Genomic DNA, 18,935 nt, shown 5'->3' on the forward strand with positions numbered 1-18,935 from the left:
TACATTTTCACCCAATGTTTTATTTCACCACAACACAAAAACATATAACCATGTAAATATTGGTTTGTTTGTGAACTTGGTTTAAAAAGGAATACAGGGTACAAGGCACATTACGAACGAAATATTGCGCTTTAAAAGAGACACAATAACACAAAAATTTGCGAAAATACGCAGTTGTCGAGTAAACGTTATACACGTAATGATCAAACATAGTGTTGTAAATCGTTCAATACACGAAGGACACAAGCATTCACACATGCATGTGCGTCATAGAACGATTACAACGTCACTTGACAAGATTTGGCTGATTTTCACTTGTTTCTTCTGATGCTCACGCGGGGATAATTCACCCGGATGTGACGATACAAGCTAGTTTCGCCGTTTGCTATCTACAAGAGAAAACAAAATTTCGGTCAATTACATTTCAAGTCACACAATACAACCAAATATGTTTTGTAAAATCAAATCGAAAGCGATTTATAGTCACTTATCACTGGTGCATATGACGAAAAAACACATAAAAACACAAACAATTTGATTAAAAGTACAACTTACAGCGTTTTGGCGATTTGTTGTTTGTACAGGATCACATCTTGAAATGTAGAGAATGTCGCAGAACTTGTTTTTTTGTTTTGTTTATATATACAGCCGCAAGTGAAGCTCCTCTCATCAGCATGTTGAATCCCAGAGGTACACTTTGCGAGTCAATAAACAGTTTGTGAGCAAGTTCTTTTGCTTTTTGCTCTTTGAAAGAGTTCAAAACTAGCAGTCGTGTCGACAGGCTGATGCTTGTCTTTTTTGTTGCAATTTTTTTCTTGTTTTTTCCATAAAGGTCTTTTTTTGGTGCATCAGTCCCCTTGCAAACGCTCGTGCATGGTAGCATTCCCTGCACTTGTTCGGGGAACCAACTTGGCAAAACCAAGCCTGGTCTCCGACACGACGCTGCTAGTAGATGTAGCTACGCTGCTACGAAGCATTGTTCGATATTGTCTTTTGTTTTTTGAAGTTTTGCCACTGTGGATGATACAGCTTGACTTCTTGCAAACATATACAGTCCAAAATTCAGAGATAGGTAAGTAAATTCGTTCTTCCTCCAAGCCAGTAAATCTTCGAGAATCCAGACCAGCTCGGTCCAGAATCACTGCCAGTGGAGGCCCATGACGACGAATTTTTTAAGGTTTTTTAAACACTAAAAAAACCAACAACTGTACACTAACAGCACACACTATACAGCACGCCGTTCTTACAGAGAATGAGGTGACGCAACCGCGCTAGCGCTTTTATACGAGCCAGTTGCGATAGCAAACAGTCACGGGACATGTACCTTATAAGGCGATCACGTGTTTCGGCGTATTGCGCAACACAACGGAAAATCATTGTGATTCGCCTTTGTGAGGGTTGGGCTTGTCCAAAGGTTGTTGCGAAGGGTGTGTAGGATCGGCATGTTTCGAATTCTTTTCTGTGAAAATGTTTAATGAACCAAAGACAACAACATTCACGAGGCAAATATCACTTTTTTACCCATAAACTGCATTTTATGTATCATTTAGGTTGCTATGAATATTAGTGACATCCTTACAACCTGACTTAGACTCCGTTTATTTTGCGTAAATTACTTTTTAGCCGTCTTAACTTTGGCAAACGAATATGTTTTGCTGTTGTGAATTGTGAAGTGACATAGGGCCGGGTTTGTTTTGGAGGCGTCACTCCGAACACGCCTCCAGCGATGACGCATCGGGAATCCCCGTCACTTTCACTGGCGCGCGGAATTTTTGGTGAAACGTTTTCGATTCGTAAGTCTTGTGATGAAGAAGCTGCAATACGTACGAAAATTAGTGGAATTCAGAGCGTGATATCCCTGCCATTAGGCTTGCCAACTTGCCACAGGCAATTTTCACGACTGCAGAATTTTTAGCGCACCCGCAGCTGGAACTGAACATATAGTGACGTGTAAGTTGTGACGTCAGGGGAAGGCGGACCTTATTGACTGGGCATTACTAATTGATGAGTCGTTTTTTGTTCGAACATTCCTTTGTTAACTCGGTGTACAAAATTAGCAACATGTCGGGACATTATTTGATCTCCCGTACGTACGGTATTGCGAATCAAGTTTTTTTAATCTTTTTCAACATTGCTTTGTCACTGGAAAATTGATGATTCAAATGTATACAATAAAAGAAGTCATGGTGGATTGTTTTTTAATTATACCAACTTTTTTTCTAGTCGAAAGCACTTGGTGACTTGGTAAAAAAATAATGTATTTGCCAATCACATAACCTCAAGCCATTTTGCCACTGTCATGGATTACACTGAAGAACAAAAACAAGAGTTTGAGGCACTTTCTGCCATTTTGATGGATGATTTTGTCGGTGTGTGGAATAGAATATGTTGTAGTGAAAAGTGTGATAAACTATGTTTAAAAACTAATCTTTGTGACAGCTTCTTATTCAAGGATGTTTTTGGATCCTAATATAGCAAGTGCTTTAATACTACATGGGAATTTTACACTTAACCAATAAAGTTGTTTTCACTTCACAGACCTCGCCACCACTCCAATGTCATGCATGATTACCTTAAGTGGTATTGTGACAGAATCAAACACTACTTTCCACCTAAAAATCACATTGCCAGACAATTACCCTGATGCAATACCTTATGTTGATATTCCCATCAGGGGCCATTCTCACCACAATAGTCTGAAAGTAAACTTAATTCAACATTTAAATGACAAGGTAATTTGTGGTACAGACTTAAATTTGTTTATGAATATGTGTAAGATTACTTACACTCAGACCCACTTTAATGTTGTGGACTACTACAGTTTTTTATTTGGTTGAGTTCTAATGCTGATGTTTATTATTAAAACTGGAATTTAAGTGTTTTTAATGTGAACAGTTTCTTTAGGCCCAAGAAAACCTTGGATCCCCATCTTTATACACTTTGGTTGAAGAGGCCAAAAGCTGGCTAGCTGAACATTTGCATGATTACAATACACAACAGAAAAACATAATTGAAGTGGAACAAAAGCAATCAATTGATGAAACAGTGAAGTTAGAAGATGGTGGTCAAACTGAATCTGAAGGAAAATGGGATTTTGTCATTGGTCTTGTGGTAAATATTGCTTCTAATCATCACTTGTAGCAAACTAAAGTACAATGTACCAAGGTGATATGTATAAATTCAATGTTTTTATGAGTTTAGAAAACGATTCATAAATGCTACCTAAATATCATTTTTGCTATTTAGTTTTGTTATTCTTACATCTTATTTAGGGCAAGCCATCAGCTGGAAAAAGCACTTTTTTCAATGCCGCAACAAAATTCCCCAAAGCAAAGGTTGGAATTCATCCATTTACTACAATAGAGCCAAACTTTTCACAAGCATTCTACTCAATACCTGACCCCACCAACAACAGAGGAATTGTCTCTGAACCTGGTAATTGTTTTTGTAATAAACTCTTATGGAAGTGCCATTTTTTAAATTTAAATTATCCATGTATAATGTGTGTTTGTGTGTTGAATTAGACCCAATACATCAATACAGGTTGTGTATTCAGTGTAGGTTTAATAGTGGCTCATTTCATTTATTTTAAGTATGGATATCTTTCTGCACCTACCATCTTTTATCACATAATTCAAAATTTTGTAGACACAATGTTTTAACTGAAAGTATTTTCATTGATTGAAATATTGTAATATTAATTCATCCAAATACAGTGTAAATGATCAACAGAATAGTTGTCAAAGACCCACACTTCTCCTCATGACATCACATTCTTGTGGTGAAAAGCAAAACCTGAGTCATTATGCTTATGGCCTTAAGGAATATCATCAGGTGAACTATGTACCTCAGTGAAACTGTGTGGCAATCAACCACTGGCTTGCCTGTGAAATTCTGAACCCAAGTAAAACATATTTACCATTGCAGCTTATGGAAAACACCATGATGGCCTGCGGTATATTCCAGTGATTTTGAAGGACGTTGCGGGGCTGGTACCAGGTGCGTCCGACGGGAAGGGCCGAGGAAATCGGTGTGTAAATACTTTACCAAGATATTTTTATCGATTTGGAGCATTTTGGTTTGCAGATTTATTGTCTTATCGTGTCTGAGTGGCCTATTGATTTTTGTGGAGCTGGTGACTTACGCAGATGGTTTGGTGCGTCACTAACTGACGTATCCCTCCGTATGGGGGTGTAATATCAGTCGCGTATATGCTAAAACTCGTTTAAAAAACAGCGATAGCAAATGCTTTTTTGGGGGATATTTGCAGCATAAACGTCAGTAGTCCTCAAACTGTTTGTTTTTCAACAAGCGATTGCTATTGTGGGTGTTGGAATATGTACCTAACACACTCTATTAACCACATTTTTAACAAACGTTTATGGCTGCTAAGGTTGTCCTTGACTGTGCATCCATTTCGGGAAATCTATTTCACAAATACCATACAACAATCCATCTGTTTGAATTGATCGATCGTCTCTTTCCAAAACTAATGATCATAAAATTTACACACTTTTGATGTAGATACCAGATGAATTGGGTTAGGAATTTCATAGGTCATTTTTCCCCAACAGATAAGGCTACAAGCGTTCATGCTAAGTACAAAAAGAAATCTTTAATGCCTATGCGATAGAATGAACAAGGCCTTTTTTATTTTGCATTTGTTGCCAAATCGTGGTGTCGACCTTACAATTAGGGTTCATATCCCAAAATATATTCCGGATTGGGGAAATGATTGCGCTTCAAAGTAACGGATATGTTGCATTTAGGACTCGTCCGTTTTTAATGTGGTAACGGATGTCTTTCCTCTGACGCTATCTATGCGTTAACTTTCCGAAAGAGCGGACCATTTATGACGCAACGAAAACTCCCTAAGTTTCTCAATAAAACATGGTTCGCATTTGTGCTGTACTGTAGGTTCATTACCCCTAATGGTAATATATGGTGACGACCTATGTTAATTCTTATGCAATCGCGTGTTATTCACACCCATATGCCTTGCGATGAGCAATGTCACACCAGGGCGAGCCGTTCTCTCGTGCGAGGCGTGACGTAACATGTACCGCGTCACGATTTTTTCCAGTTCTGACAGTCGAACATCCAAAGCACAATACTTGTAAATTTGGGACTTTTTATCATCACCTGTACTGGACCACAGAAAAATTTACGGCGATATCTTTGTGGAGAAAAGTTTAGCCGAAGTCATGTGCCTCTTGAATCCATTGGAGAAAGTTTCACTAGATTGCGGTTTTATCACACCCGGGCGAAATTGGATTGGTCACAAGCGTTTCCTGAACATATTTACGCAAGATAAACGAATGATATGTTCACCGGGCACTTTCATCGGAGAAACAACGGATAAAAACTGTTGCGCTTATTTGGTTTTCTGCACTATATGTGGGTCTTCGTACCCCACATTTTGTATTTGGCCTAACGAGTTGAATAAGCTGAAAACAAAAATAAACTCTTGAAAAGCTCTTTCTGAGAAAAGTTCCAGAATAGCAATTGGGACAATTATAGTACTGTAAAGGAAGTTATGTTTTATTGTTGCCTCGTGTGTAAGGGTTTATATTCATCTGGACCGTATTAGGTGAAATTGTACAAAACTTCACGACTGTGCATTAAACTAGTACTTTATAACCAGACAACCCATATATGCCCCGTCTATTCGTGTTACTTACAGTTAGTTGCAGGAATTGTAATTTTTTGGGTGGCATAAATTCGTAAAAACGATCGCTAATTTTTGGGTTGTCTTTATTAACAACTTTATTTGACGTGGACCCTTTTTTAATTTCGGATTATAGGTCGTTTCATTAGCGCTAACAGATTGAAAGTCAATTACGGAAAAATGATTTTGGATTAAAATGTTAAACGCCAATTTCGCATGCCACGTGTTTTACGCGTTACTTTGTATTGTGAAAATCTGTGAGGGACGCTTGTACTTTGCAACCTCAAAATCATTATAAATCGTTTCATGTAAAAAACACGATGCTAAAAGTACAATATGCAGCAATATATTTTATTCAGTTGTTACCGCATTGACGGTTTCAATTTCGTCTCGTTTCCGTCCTGTTATAAAAATACATTAGATTTCTCTGCGCGAACACTGCCACTATTTATGATGTGAAGTTTACTTTTTATCGGTGAAGAACATCTTGTATTTATGAAAGTGCTGAACTTTCACATTAGCCCATCCCACAATCCGGATCCCTAAAATAGTACGACTGAAATACCTAATGTCGGGCTTTAACGTCAATGCGACAAGTTTGTAGCGTTACAAAGCAGGGCGTATATACACGCTCGTCGGAGCTGAAGGAAATCGGAAGCGACTTGCTCCAGTTTCATACGTAGATGCGGCCAGGTCTGTCTGCCCACAAGCACCTATTTTTGTTCTTCAAGAAAGCGTGGCCATTGATTGTTGCCGCGCGTTGAAAGGTCATGGTCACTGAGAGTTTGTGTTCGCCATAGACACAATATTGAACTGTGACGTCAATTTAAACCTATGTCCAAGACGCGCATGAATGACCCTATGCTTTTTGTGTGATCATTACCCGGTAAAATGTGTGGTTGCTAACTAAAGCGTTTGACGCAGAAGAGTAGTGAGAAAATTGCTGTTTTCACAGATTGATGATTTATGCCGAAACAATTCCCGCCTTTGTGCAAATGAACGTATAGTTTACCAGCGTATCTTGCCAAAACGTGTAGTGTATACCTTAATGTATCCGCGGTGGTGGATTATTTTGTGCCGGTATGGAGAAACTACAATCCGTAGACTTTACGATCGCTCATCAGGTGTGGCAAATCATTGACGCGACGCTAAGTAAATTTAACGAGCGTCGTGTTCCAGTAAAAAAGTGAATTGGAAATCTGCGATCTTCCAGCGGATGTTTATCCCTTCTGGGAATGACGCTCGCATCGCTATTGATTAGTTACAAGCTGAGGGTAATGTTTTCAACTGTGACGTATTATACTCAAATTTATGACACGTTGCCATGATGCAAAACCCCTAGTGAAGTAATTGTGGTAATTTGGAAGAATTTTAAACTTGCTTATATATTTACTTTCAACGTGTATCGTGTAAAAGTACGTCATTTGCGATTGCTGTTTCATAAATAAGCACCAACCCACTAAGCTGACCGCCAATTTCCGACTTCAAGTGTCGTATACCACATACGTCATGGGATCTGAGTCTTTGACATAATCTATATAAGCAAGTATGAAATCATACTAGATTGTATTCATTTTATTGTGTTGGTAAAACAGTCCAAAACAATGGCCTGCTATATTCAGTGACTATAGTGTATAAGTACCCCGTTTGTTTGTTTTTTAAGGCGAAATTATTACCAATTTACCTCCTACGTGTAATGTTTAGCCTTGCCAGCGAAAGTTCGCGACGTGTAACCGGACTTCTACGAAACGCGTTTTTGTCATAATCTCACCCCTAACCGCGCATCCGTCTTACCACACGACCGTCCGCCGAATTACGTAACGTAACTCGTAAAATAGCGATGCTAGCTCATGATGTCCAACGAACTCGCCAATTGCCCAGAGACGGGTTAAATAAACTGAACTCGTAAACGTTGTAGCGCTTCCGCATTTTGCCTGCGTAACTTACAAGTAATTGGTTTTTCTGGCTGGTTATGCCGCAACGACGTGAAGAGACTACGTCAGCAGCGCTATGATTGCTAAGCAACCAAACAAACTTTATCTTTAGACTACATTTGTGGTTTGTAGTAAAACGTTTTGCACATTCCCATCTATCCATTTAGAACAAAATAATATGCGATTTGTTTTTCTTCAAATTTGAACTTTTTCTTACCCAGTGCAACGCCAAACAATCGCCATTTTTTATGCGTTTAAAATAAAAATGACGATCGTGGTGCAAAATCATGTTTTTTTCCTTCTGACATAATAAAATTTATTAAGATCTGTATGGGTTAGCATCTAATTCATTTGTCTAAATTTTTATGTTTAGTCACACAATAAAAATATAAATCGTTTGAAGGGATTGTCGACATAGAACATTGTTTGATTATTTACACAAACAATCGTTTTGGCGTTCATGATCAAACATTAGTAATTTGCACGAATCTCTTATAAACGTGTGGTCACAAAGGGTTGAAAAACTTCGGGATTACTCTTAAACATAACAAATCCACGGGTGGCAGGAAATGACATTGGGAAACACTAAATTAGCATTTGTCATATCATTTCATAAAATGCAAGGTCATGAAACTGTATCAACAACATGGCGTTCCGTTCCAATGTTCACTGTGCTCGTGGTGACACAGCAAATTCCGTGTCGTTTTTAAATCGTAAGCACGAGATGCCTTTGTAAATACGAATCACGTGCTCGCCGCAGAATGTCGAGTCATGATTTCGTTTCTCTGCAAGGGCTTTTCCCGTTTAAGCAAAAATGTGCCGACTAAAAACCTTTTTTGAAATGTCATTGAAACTTATTCCATTTTTTTGCTTTTTCACCGAAAATAAAGGAGTCGAATAAAATAAACACGTGGTGCTTAACATTGTCAATAACTTACACGAGACAGTGTACAGTGTAAAAATTAACACAATTATGAATGTATAAAAGTATGCAAATAACGCTTTTGGGCAATTTGTTTCGGTACACATACCTATAATTTGTAAATTTACTTTGTAAGTAAATTCAGCATATATTTACCCACAATTTAAACCGTTCAGCCTTATATGTAAACAACCGCATCAATGCGCATCAACTAGCACCGAATGTCAACACAAGGCCAACTTTTTCATTTCAAGGTCGCGCCTTTTTGTCTCACCACTAACTGCTAGAAAATTGCTCTTGTATTTTGCATTACCTAGTTAATAGCTATATGTGTTTATTTTTGTTCTCGCCCGTCCTTGATATTTGTGTATAATTTTGTTTAGACGTGTGGGCGCGGCAAGCACTGCGGTAACAAAGATGAAGCGATATATGTGAATGCGACTGGGCTTGGTTTTGTACCACTTTGCTCACTTTAAACACCCTTATTGGTGAACTGCGATTCGCCAAGTGTTTTATATGGTGCTTGTTTACAGTAAATGTTTTGTGGTCGAAATCCAGGCCGTTTTAATCCCGTCCTTAAACCTAAATCCGGAAGTTTGCGTCCGCTTCGCAGTAATACCGGCGTGGGTTTCTGTTGAAATTGGCCACGTTAATAGTCACACGTCCCCCGTGAAAACGCTTCAAAGAAAAACCACCAATTACTTTACTAAACTATTCTGATGTGTATATTGTCAAATACCATTGCAATTCGTAAAAAATGTATTGCAAAGTGGTAAAACTTATTGCCTTGGGTTTGTTGGTTATTACACTCGCCTGTAGAACAGGTTATCTGAGGAGGTTTGTATAAGCGCCCACACCATACGTGGCTGTGGCTACTTGTATCGTAATTACCAAACAAGTACAACTTTCCACGTATAAAATCGTCATTACGATCAGACAATTATTGTATTGACGCACAGACCTTTGCATGACCCATGTGGTCTTAACAGTCAATCAAATGTGTCTTGCAAAATTGCTTGCAAGAGACTAACTTGACATAGTTTTGAGCTTGTACATGCAAGGCATTGAACCGCCAACCACCACCTTGGCCCATTGTCCAGTAAACTCAACAATCACAATCTCGTTCCCTATCCCACGTAATTGCCTCCGAATGATGGTTACATTGCACAGCTAACCCATATTTTCGTTGTTAGCGATCCTTGAATTACAGGAGTTTGGTTTCGCCGTTTAAGATTTACAATGTAAATGTCGAACGCCTGTAAACACGCCCATTGTAAGATCACAATCAACATTGTGCGCAGGATGTCATTATCTTAAAATTTCGAAATTGAACGTGCGCCGGTGTCGTGAGCGATTTTATGCATGTTAAACTTTACATACAATTCAACCAAAACCAATTTTCAAACTGAGTTTCCATATTGCCCACTCATTAACGATGGAAACAAAGGCTATTTCCCACCTACACTGGAGATAATGGATCCCGGGCAAAACTTTAATGCGTCATGATTCATTGGTCGTGCTTCCTTGATATATTTTTGGATTTCTTTTGTCGACTAATAACCGGTAGTTTGTTTTTGCCCTATTGTTTAATGTGTGAAACCAATTGTGTCAATGCTAATTATTCCCCAAACTTTCCGTACCTGTTACCAAATATAGTTTGATTTTCTATCCTTGGACTTTCTGATATGAGTTTTAAATTTCGAATTAGACAGCATTGTTTGGGCTTATGCCAAAAAATCGTAAGCTGTAAATATTTTTCTGGTACGGGCTTGTTATGGTCACAAGAGCAGCTTTTCCCCTTCTTGGGAGGACGAACTCGCGTTGCCCGTACCTTGTACATTTTCACCCGAACGTGCATGAAAACCCACGACCGACTGCAAACTGATGTCACTAACACATCTTGAATTGCTGTTGCAGTTTCCTCAACGACCTGTGCGACGCAGATGTCCTTATTCACGTTCTTGATGCTTCCGGTTGTACGGACGAGTGTGGAGAGCAGACCGACGCGCACAACCCCTCTGATGACGTCACCTGGCTGCTGGGGGAAGTCCGGTAAGCGTCCACCTGTCGTGTTTCGCTGTTTTTTCGCTCGGGAATGTCGCAACTTGCGCTTTGATAGTTACGTCAATTCCAAATGTCAGCATATGGTGCTGCTGTTTCTGTGACATGTGACAAATGCACATGACGTTTGGGGTTTGCCGAATTGGATTGTTGGTGAGCGTGCGAATTTTATCGTCACAACTCACAGCATAAGTTGTATGTCTATTTTAAATTAAATATTCATTGTCAACAAGTCCTTTACCGATAAGTATTGTAGCTTAATTTAGTCCAGCAAAAATAAACGATGTTAAAAGTTTAAAAGCTTTACACGGAACATATCGAAAACATAACTTCGAAAGTTGAAACTGAATATTTAGTCGGACGAAACAACGGCTCAACCACATCATGTGCGTATTGATGACCGTTAACAGCCCGAACACTTGGGGACACCTAGCGGATAATGCGGATCACGTGCTGGTGGTTTCCCATGCGCGTGAACAGACAAGCCCTTTCCTCAATATTCGAAACCGAAAAATAGTTCCTCTCATAGCTAGAATTTCCAGGAGCGGTTTCTATGCAACCGTCCCATGACAATAAGAAACTGCCATCGATACTTGAACGTGAAACTGCATTGTGTTGTTTTCCTGGTTGGTTTATAATTAAAGCATGTACTTACTTTTAGTGAGTGGATTTACCAAAACGTGCAGCGAAAGTGGGAGATGATTGTGAAACGACCCAAGCGTTTGATGGGAATGTTTACCGGCTACCATTGTTCACCGCAGCTCGTTCAAGCGGCATTCGCTCGCGCAAACCTGTCAACTAGGTATGTGAATTTATTTGTACACAACAAATAATGTTTTGTTTAGAGATTTATGGGGGCGTGAAATTCCCGTGGGTAGAAATTCAAACTGTTGCTGTGAAGATCGTGAAAGGAGTTTACCACAAGCTGAGTTTTGTTTATACAGCGTTATTTTTTGACTCGGGTGGATTTTTTACCACACAAACGTATACTTAAGACTTCTTTTACCACTTTGTCCCGCCTTCCGCTTTACCATTACGTTTAACTCTCTGCAGTGTATAATATACACAAATTTGTTGTGTTGTTCAATCAACGATCTGATGCCTGCGAAACCAGTAAAACCCTTTTTCGCCATACAGACATGATTCGAAATGTATGCGTGGAGGTTGATCGGTATTTATGAATGTTAATTTCATTATCCTATAAGTATAAAAAGTTGACACATTTATACAAAGTAGTTTGTGTTGAATGGTTATATAGATAATCGGTGGTATACTAATATACTTTTTGGAAATTGTAACTAAAAAAAACTGTACCTGAAGTTATCGTTTGTTTTTAGTGGGATCCCTTGTGGTTTTCATTACGAAACGTCCAATGCATAAGTTGTCTTCAATTTGTCTGTGCAGCAATTGAGCATTTTGAATGACGCTTGCGTTTTCTGTAAACCATTCGTTGTTTGTTTTTACTGGCAATGCTTGTAAACAGACACAGGGCGCGAAGCCTTCTTACGGGAATTTCGATCTTCATTTCATTGCCCGGGTTCAAGGAATCGCGACGCTTCGCGGGTTGTGGTTAATCGTTCTGTGTTTGCATACAATGGAATGTCAACATCGTTATCCCTAGATGCGGCAGACAGTTGCTGTTGACAAAACATAGGACGAACGTACGTAGGCAATCATTTTGCAGACAATGTGAGGCGTTCTTATGTCGCCATGTCTGATATGTGATAAGGAATTGGTTTGTTTGTGTTGGGAATTCTTGAGGGTGTTGAGGTTTTTTGGACATTATGAACGGCATTCTTTGATTAAGTGTCATTCAACGCTGAGAGTGAGACTAGGTTCTACGTCCTCTCTGTTACGACAGACGTTTTTATTGTTGTCTGGATAAATCAGTAGCTTACATTTTTGCTTTTAGTTGAAATGGAGAGACAATTATTTTGCATGCGACAATTCAAATTTTTCGTGGCATGTTCTTTTCTATTTTTATGCAACACAAGTTCGTACTTTAGACGGCTGATTTGTATACCACAGGTTGGAACCAAACCATTTTTATTACTTAACTACAATTTAAAATGGTTAAACAGAAAAAATGCTCATGTTTAAATTCTACTTGCCATCATTATCAGGAAAATTTTACGTGGATCACGCGACAGGCACGTGTAGTTCGTGGCAACACGGTCACGTGATGTTCATGTGACCCGTCACACGCTGAGCTTCTGTACAACGTGTATGTAAAGCATGCTTAACGACACCCATACATTTTCATTTGTTAGGCAGCTATCGGAAAAGGAAATTTGACACCAGCCTCCGCGGGCCTGCATTCAAAAGTTATGCCTGTATTAAAATCTGACCACGCCGCTGCAGAAATTCTCAAAACCGGCAATTTTCTGCAGTAGGATTTCCTGCAGGCCTTACGTTAATTCTACTGAAACTCGAAACCGTCCCTGTAGTTTACATATACGATTGGTGCATATGGTTTCATTTGTTTTTCGGCAGGCAGTTTTTCAGGTTTTGTACAATTGGCCCAAAGTATGAAATCAAATGATTAAAGATTTTGCAACGAAACTGACAATCTTTTTGGACTTTTAAGTAATTTTACTAAATGGGTATTGCTTTGAATTGCTTGATAACACCGCGATATGTGTGCATCATTCCATTTAAAAACAATCAAGTAATGTTTGTGTGCAGTACACATTGCACATAAATGCTACATAACCTGTTACCTAATGCTTCCAAGGTAAGTTACGTCATTTAGTCCACGTTGGAAGCGAATTTTTTTGTTATGTAACAGTCACATGATTTGCCGGAAAAACGCCTTTTCTGCTCATTGGCGACACCACGTGATGAATGATTTGTGTCATTATAAACAACAGGATTCGGTACGGAGAGTCAAAACAGCAAATGTTCTAATGCTCTCTTTGGCCGAAAATTTTGGTCGGAAAACAGTCACTTTTGTTGTTGGATACCCTTTTAAACACTATTTTCGTATGTTAGCTGTGCATGAATATGAAAACTTATTGCTTGGGTCAGTTTGTGTAACTGCTTGGCACAGCACCGAGCATCAAATACAGCTTTGGTATAGGTACTGTGTACTCTGGTTCTGACTCGGCCCATCCCTGGTATTCAGTGCCCCACTCTGTCTATTGTATTACTTTTACTTGAAATTTTGTTCCGTGGAACGGATACCGCAATTTTGTTCTAATAACCTTGTTATTTTTGTTCTGGCTCCAACTGTCAAATACACAAAAATATGTATGTAAATCAAGCAAAAAGTAAACACACTTGTCGTGTGAAAAATGGTAGTCCCCTGTGCTAATATTGTGGTCTTCGAATTTCCTGGCTACTGAGATGTTTTGCTGCTGTATTTCCCAGGAGAGTACTTCCTTTGTTTCAGGAATATAGAAGAGACTTTACCAACATGGTCCGATGACGTCCTACGAAGATTAGTCGATTCCTTCGTCGATGTTCGTTTTCCAATGTTACTGGTTCTAAACAAGAGTGACGCTTCCAGTTCCCATGCTAATATCGACAGGTAACACGTTTTGTTTACGAAGAACAAACAAATGTTTCCTCTCTCATCGGCCTTATCGTTTCGTTGTCATCGTCATTAACACATCCTGTGTAGTTTTTACTAAGAATTAAAATGATAATTTGCGTTGTTATGAAATTGCTTCTTTTCATAAAATCACTAAGACGAGAATAAGAGTCACGTTAGCACCTTTACTAAAAAGGTAACACAATGATTTTTAAGGCCACAAAGAATAGTAAAAGCCGATAACTGCTAAAATACAATGTCCTGACTACTTCGTAATGTTTTTACACGATTTTATTCGTTTAGATTAGCTTGTGACTTTCCAACGATGCCTCAAATTGCGGTAAGTGCTAAGGTCGAATGTCTCATCCAGTCTTACGTGTCCGATTCACTCATCCAGCACAATTGGGCTGCAGGAAAACTAGAAAGCACCGGGCTTCCATCAGATAAATTCTCATCTCTTGAAGAGCAATACAAGGGAATATTTGAAAGGTGACGTCTTGGTTTGTATTTTACACAAAACACACTTGCATGAGGTTTGAGGAATGTTGATCTCTGTGCTACAATTTGATAAACTGATTAAGGAGTCGTTTAGTAATATGGCCCTAAAACTAAAAAACTACAGGTATGGAGGCACAAACGTACGTCAAGCGTTAAATAAAGCGGTCAGCCTGAGGAATCCATCTTATGTGTTTCCCGTCCGTGACTTGACCACCCTCATGTCACATGACCCGGTGCACAAAGGTCAGAGTTCAGGGGTCATGAAGGATTGTCTCGTTGTGAAGCCTGGCACTACTGTAAAGCACCTTCACACACTGATGGTTCATCACTATCACTTGCTGAGCGGCAACTTTGTTCGCGCCGAGGTTAGTTAGTTTATTGCTCTGACTCTTTTTAAATGGTTGTGTTTGTTTCCCATGGTGTTTTATTAAATTGTTAAGATTTTATGCAACCGGGTTTTATGCTAACCACTGGATAAGATATTGCATATTTAGTGTATGAAAACGTACGGAAGCACATGCTAGAATATAGGAGTGTCAAATTTGGTAACCGTTTCATTGGTTTGTGTTAAAGGCACTAACGCCGGATGGCAACAGCCGTATCTTACGCAAAGATGACATCATTGAAAACAATTGTGTAATCAAGATTATGACAACAAAGAAAAGCTGACCTATTGAGCATTCCGTTTAAGAAAACCACCCACGTTACTATTTTAAAAGTGGTATTGGCGAAGGGTAAAAAAGGTGACAACATTTAAAATCCTTGTTTTCGTGTTGCTACCTCGTATATTTAATGCGAATTATGTAAAACGTGCAATTTTGAAAATCAATTTTACTAAATTTTATTTCTTATTTTCTGCGCTAATTTTGTATGTTGCAAATTTTTTGCATGTATTTCACATATCGTATTACTGTGGGTAGAGCTACTAACATAAGAACTCACATGAAACAATGAATGATATGAGTCGCAAAAAATTAGTTGCTCCACCGTTCCTGTGACGCATGGTTTCATGACACGTTTCGGTCTAAATTTCAATACTGTATGTTTTTGTTTCTGAACCAAGAATTTTTCTTATTGTTTCAGTGTACACTAATAATTACCTAATGTCGGAAAATCACTTGACTTCATGTTTCGGCTACCAAAATTGAGTTATGTCCATATTTGTACTGTAGATTGTGCATAAAAATATGCGAATAAAGGTGAATTTGTACTCAATGTGCAGAAAAGCATCTCAGATAGAGGTTATAACTTTTACGAGCTTCTTATGCAAAAATATCGTGGTGCAAACATAACTTTTTTCAAACAACATTTTGCCTGTTAACGTCTTTACTTTCGTTGTAATGTTTCGCAGCGACGTTAAACTCAATAAACGTTTTGCTACGAAATAAACTATAGGAGGTGACGTGGCTATGTGAAAATCGACGGCAGATACAGCTCACGATAATTAACAGAAAATCACAAATCAATATCAGCTTATACCCGAATGGGATCACGACATTCAAACGTTTTTGTTTAGGATGTATGTGCAAAGGTGCCAATTTACACTCCTATTTACTCGTTCAGTTAGCAATGCAAAAACAGCGTGCGATCCCCCTGTAGAAGTGCCCTTATTATTTTTTTAGAATTTCAATGCTTATATTTATCATTTAAAATACTTTTTAGACGTTAACAATCAAACTTGGTGAGAAAGGTAATAGTGTGTAATGTTTGTGTGTGGCAGATGGTGTATTTGTGCGTTGTCCATCATGCTTGAGTAGAGTGTGACGCCATCACTATTGGCCAACCTTGTACGAGTGACTTTCGGTACCGCCGTGTCCGTACCCTGCAAAAAATTAAGATCCACGTGATGCACATTTCATTAAAAGTGGTCCAAAAACGGTTGTACTTATTATCCCCCTTTTGTGCAATGCATTTTGGGAAAATTTGACTTAAAACGCATAGGGATTAGGCAAAGTTAGAAGTCAAGATAAAGTGGGATAATACTGAATGCAGCAAGTGATTATGAAAAGTGATGTCTGACTTTCTGCCAACTAATATAGTTTGTTGCCAAACTTAGTTGTTGTCTGTGATAGTTAAATTTGAGATGTCAGGTATAGGTGCTTGCTTACCTTGTGGCCCAAAAAGTGCTGAATAGCAGGGGATGTCGCAGTAAGGTTTGTTGTTGTGCTGCCAAAAAAACAAATACTGTCTGTTTCCAAAACACACAAGCCATTATAACGAAGATTAAAAAACATTTTACCCTAAATCGCCAACCTTCCTATATTTCAATGGATCAATGTGCCGAGGCGTTACGTCAAAAATTAAATAAAATGGTGGATTACTGGCGCCACCTCGTGTTTTAAACTAGGTTACTGTTTTAGTTTCCATTATATCAACACTGTTAAAAGCTTGCGGCTTACCACCTCAGTTTAAATTATGGAAGAGCCTTCACTATTACTAGTTGTAAAATATTCATCAAACGGTAAACCTTTAGTTGCTCGTTTTTTTTCTACCTCTGAATGTCGACCCGGGGTCAGTGTTTTCTTACAATTCTCGCATCGGAGGCAGGCCTTGTGCCACGTCTTGCCAATTGACTTGATCTTCTCAGCTAAAAGATAAAGCAGAGTTTGTGTTTGCGTTTTAGGCAGTAATGATTTATTTATGATTGTAAAGTTGCAACGATGGGCGTTCTTCTTAAGGGTAAGTATGCATTTCCAGCAGAATGAAGAGAAAACCTTTTTATCGTATCAAAGCAGCCGTTAAACAATAACGAATTATTTCATTCTCTATGTCAGTCAGTGCAGTTTAAGCAGGTTGCATATATGGTTATGAAACACAAGGACCTAGTTAAAAACATGTCTGTTATTTATTTATTTTTTTTGTCATGTATTAACTATTGCGCGAACATCTCACAAAACTTATTACTCCATGCAAACGTTTTTCATTCTGCCATAAATCCACAAGTCCCCTAGCGCGACTGGTGGCCTTTTGTGGTTTCGTCACTTACTTCGCACAAAGGCAATCCACACTACTTGCTACTCACCAAAATAAACAGTTTTGGTACATCCAGCACACTTCTCCGACATTTCTGATGATATCAGGGACCGGTGAGGGTATAAGTATAAAACACAGACAAACCGTTAGTTTAAAAGATAAGCCTAAAAATTTAGTATTACATCAGTATTAGGTTTGGGCAAAAACAGCTTTAAATTCCCCTAAAATTGCCACTGTAAACCTATTCTTGAGTATGATTCCACTGAGATGATTAATATGGAAGTTGGTTTCGGTTTGTGTTACCCTCATTTTACATAGGTTAACAACTGTTTTTAAAATTCAATTTGCACACGTACGTTATAAATATTTTAGCTTTCAGAAATCTAAACCGCGGCGATCGACCTGGCCTTATCTAAAATTCGTTCGTACACAGCATTCTTCGCAAAAGCGAAACATAGCACACATATTAGCTTATCCATCGCCCGACCAATGACCCTTCACTGTTTCTTTTGCCGGCCTACGGTTTCCCAATACTCAACACATTCCTCAAGAACCCTCAACTGTCTGTCTTGATTTATGGCCACGGTTGGTTGCGCGCACGTGACCTACAGTTTCTTACAAGAGCTACTAGCAAAAACAAATGTTTAGTTGATAAAACCGGCCAAACAGTGCACGCGTCTTGTGGAGATCGTTAAGACCTTTCGTCGCCTGTTGCTCAACTGAATTAACTCGCCAAGCAGATTTGTTGCAAACTGGGTTACTATTGATCGCAGTTCGACTGCAAGCTTGCTGGTGTACACTGCTTTGCTAATTTGCCGCTAAATTGTGTTTCTACGCTACTAGAACAGCTGCGATTTAACCTCCAATTAACCTTTTCTGAAGGCATTCTTTTTGTACATCTGCTGTTAATTTGTCTATAACAGGGGCTGGTAACCTTTTTTTGCACTGCGGACCGTTTTTGAAACTAAAATTTTGTCGCGGACCGGTCTTACATGGGCAAAATGTTTTATAGCACTTAAACTGAAAAATTATACGGCCCGGTAACGAACTCCTCGCGGACCGGCGGTCTATAACATCCCGAAATCGAAAACAAAATGTTTTTAGGGGGATGGCAAGCAGCAATCCCAAACATCTGTGCAAATCGCAATTGATTTGTTACGCTTGTTGCAATTGGCCGAGAAACACTATTATTCTTTTTTTGCATATGATAAAGGTCAAATCGGTAAAGACCGACAATATTTCACATTATAATACTTCGCGTAAGAAAGAAGTAAACTGTCTGCCAAGACTATTATGACTTCTTAAAAAAGGAGAGTTAACACCTTTTTAAAATCATTGGAGCGGCTG

General features: G+C 38.8%; 2 protein-coding genes and 1 long non-coding RNA gene across 6 annotated transcripts; 1 reads left to right on the forward strand and 2 right to left on the reverse strand.

The window, feature by feature from the left end:
• On the reverse strand, window positions 1-1,406 carry LOC145237849 (uncharacterized). The gene is made up of 2 exons (XR_013862043.1): window positions 556-1,406; window positions 1-389 (listed from the first exon to the last, which is right to left on the reverse strand). It is a non-coding gene; the product is annotated as an uncharacterized LOC145237849 (long non-coding RNA).
• Window positions 1,387-15,830, forward strand: LOC145237763 (uncharacterized). Of its 4 annotated transcripts, none has more exons than XM_080100744.1 (12): window positions 1,387-2,086; window positions 2,224-2,369; window positions 2,539-2,732; window positions 2,905-3,111; window positions 3,273-3,435; window positions 3,928-4,030; window positions 10,442-10,576; window positions 11,247-11,387; window positions 13,977-14,114; window positions 14,421-14,606; window positions 14,740-14,980; window positions 15,189-15,830. In XM_080100744.1, the coding sequence occupies exons 2-12, from the start codon at window positions 2,300-2,302 to the stop codon at window positions 15,282-15,284; spliced, it is 1,674 nt and encodes a 557-aa protein (XP_079956870.1). In that variant the 5' UTR covers window positions 1,387-2,086; window positions 2,224-2,299; the 3' UTR covers window positions 15,285-15,830. The 4 variants fall into 4 exon arrangements, with proteins under 4 accessions (XP_079956870.1, XP_079956873.1, XP_079956881.1 ...); XM_080100747.1 differs by having other exon boundaries at window positions 1,387-1,950; XM_080100755.1 differs by lacking the exons at window positions 1,387-2,086; window positions 2,224-2,369 and adding an exon at window positions 2,392-2,478.
• Window positions 15,831-15,923: 93 nt separating this feature from the next.
• Window positions 15,924-18,592, reverse strand: LOC145237793 (cysteine-rich protein 1-like). Its single transcript, XM_080100786.1, has 4 exons — window positions 17,638-18,592; window positions 17,108-17,202; window positions 16,724-16,781; window positions 15,924-16,437 (listed from the first exon to the last, which is right to left on the reverse strand). Exons 1-4 carry the CDS (start codon window positions 17,678-17,680, stop codon window positions 16,388-16,390), a joined length of 246 nt encoding a protein of 81 aa, XP_079956912.1. The 5' UTR covers window positions 17,681-18,592; the 3' UTR covers window positions 15,924-16,387.
• Window positions 18,593-18,935: the final 343 nt, after the last annotated feature.

The sequence above is a fragment of the Phallusia mammillata genome, chromosome 1, assembly GCF_965637545.1.
Source record: "Phallusia mammillata chromosome 1, kaPhaMamm4.hap1.1, whole genome shotgun sequence".
NCBI lineage: Eukaryota > Metazoa > Chordata > Ascidiacea > Phlebobranchia > Ascidiidae > Phallusia > Phallusia mammillata.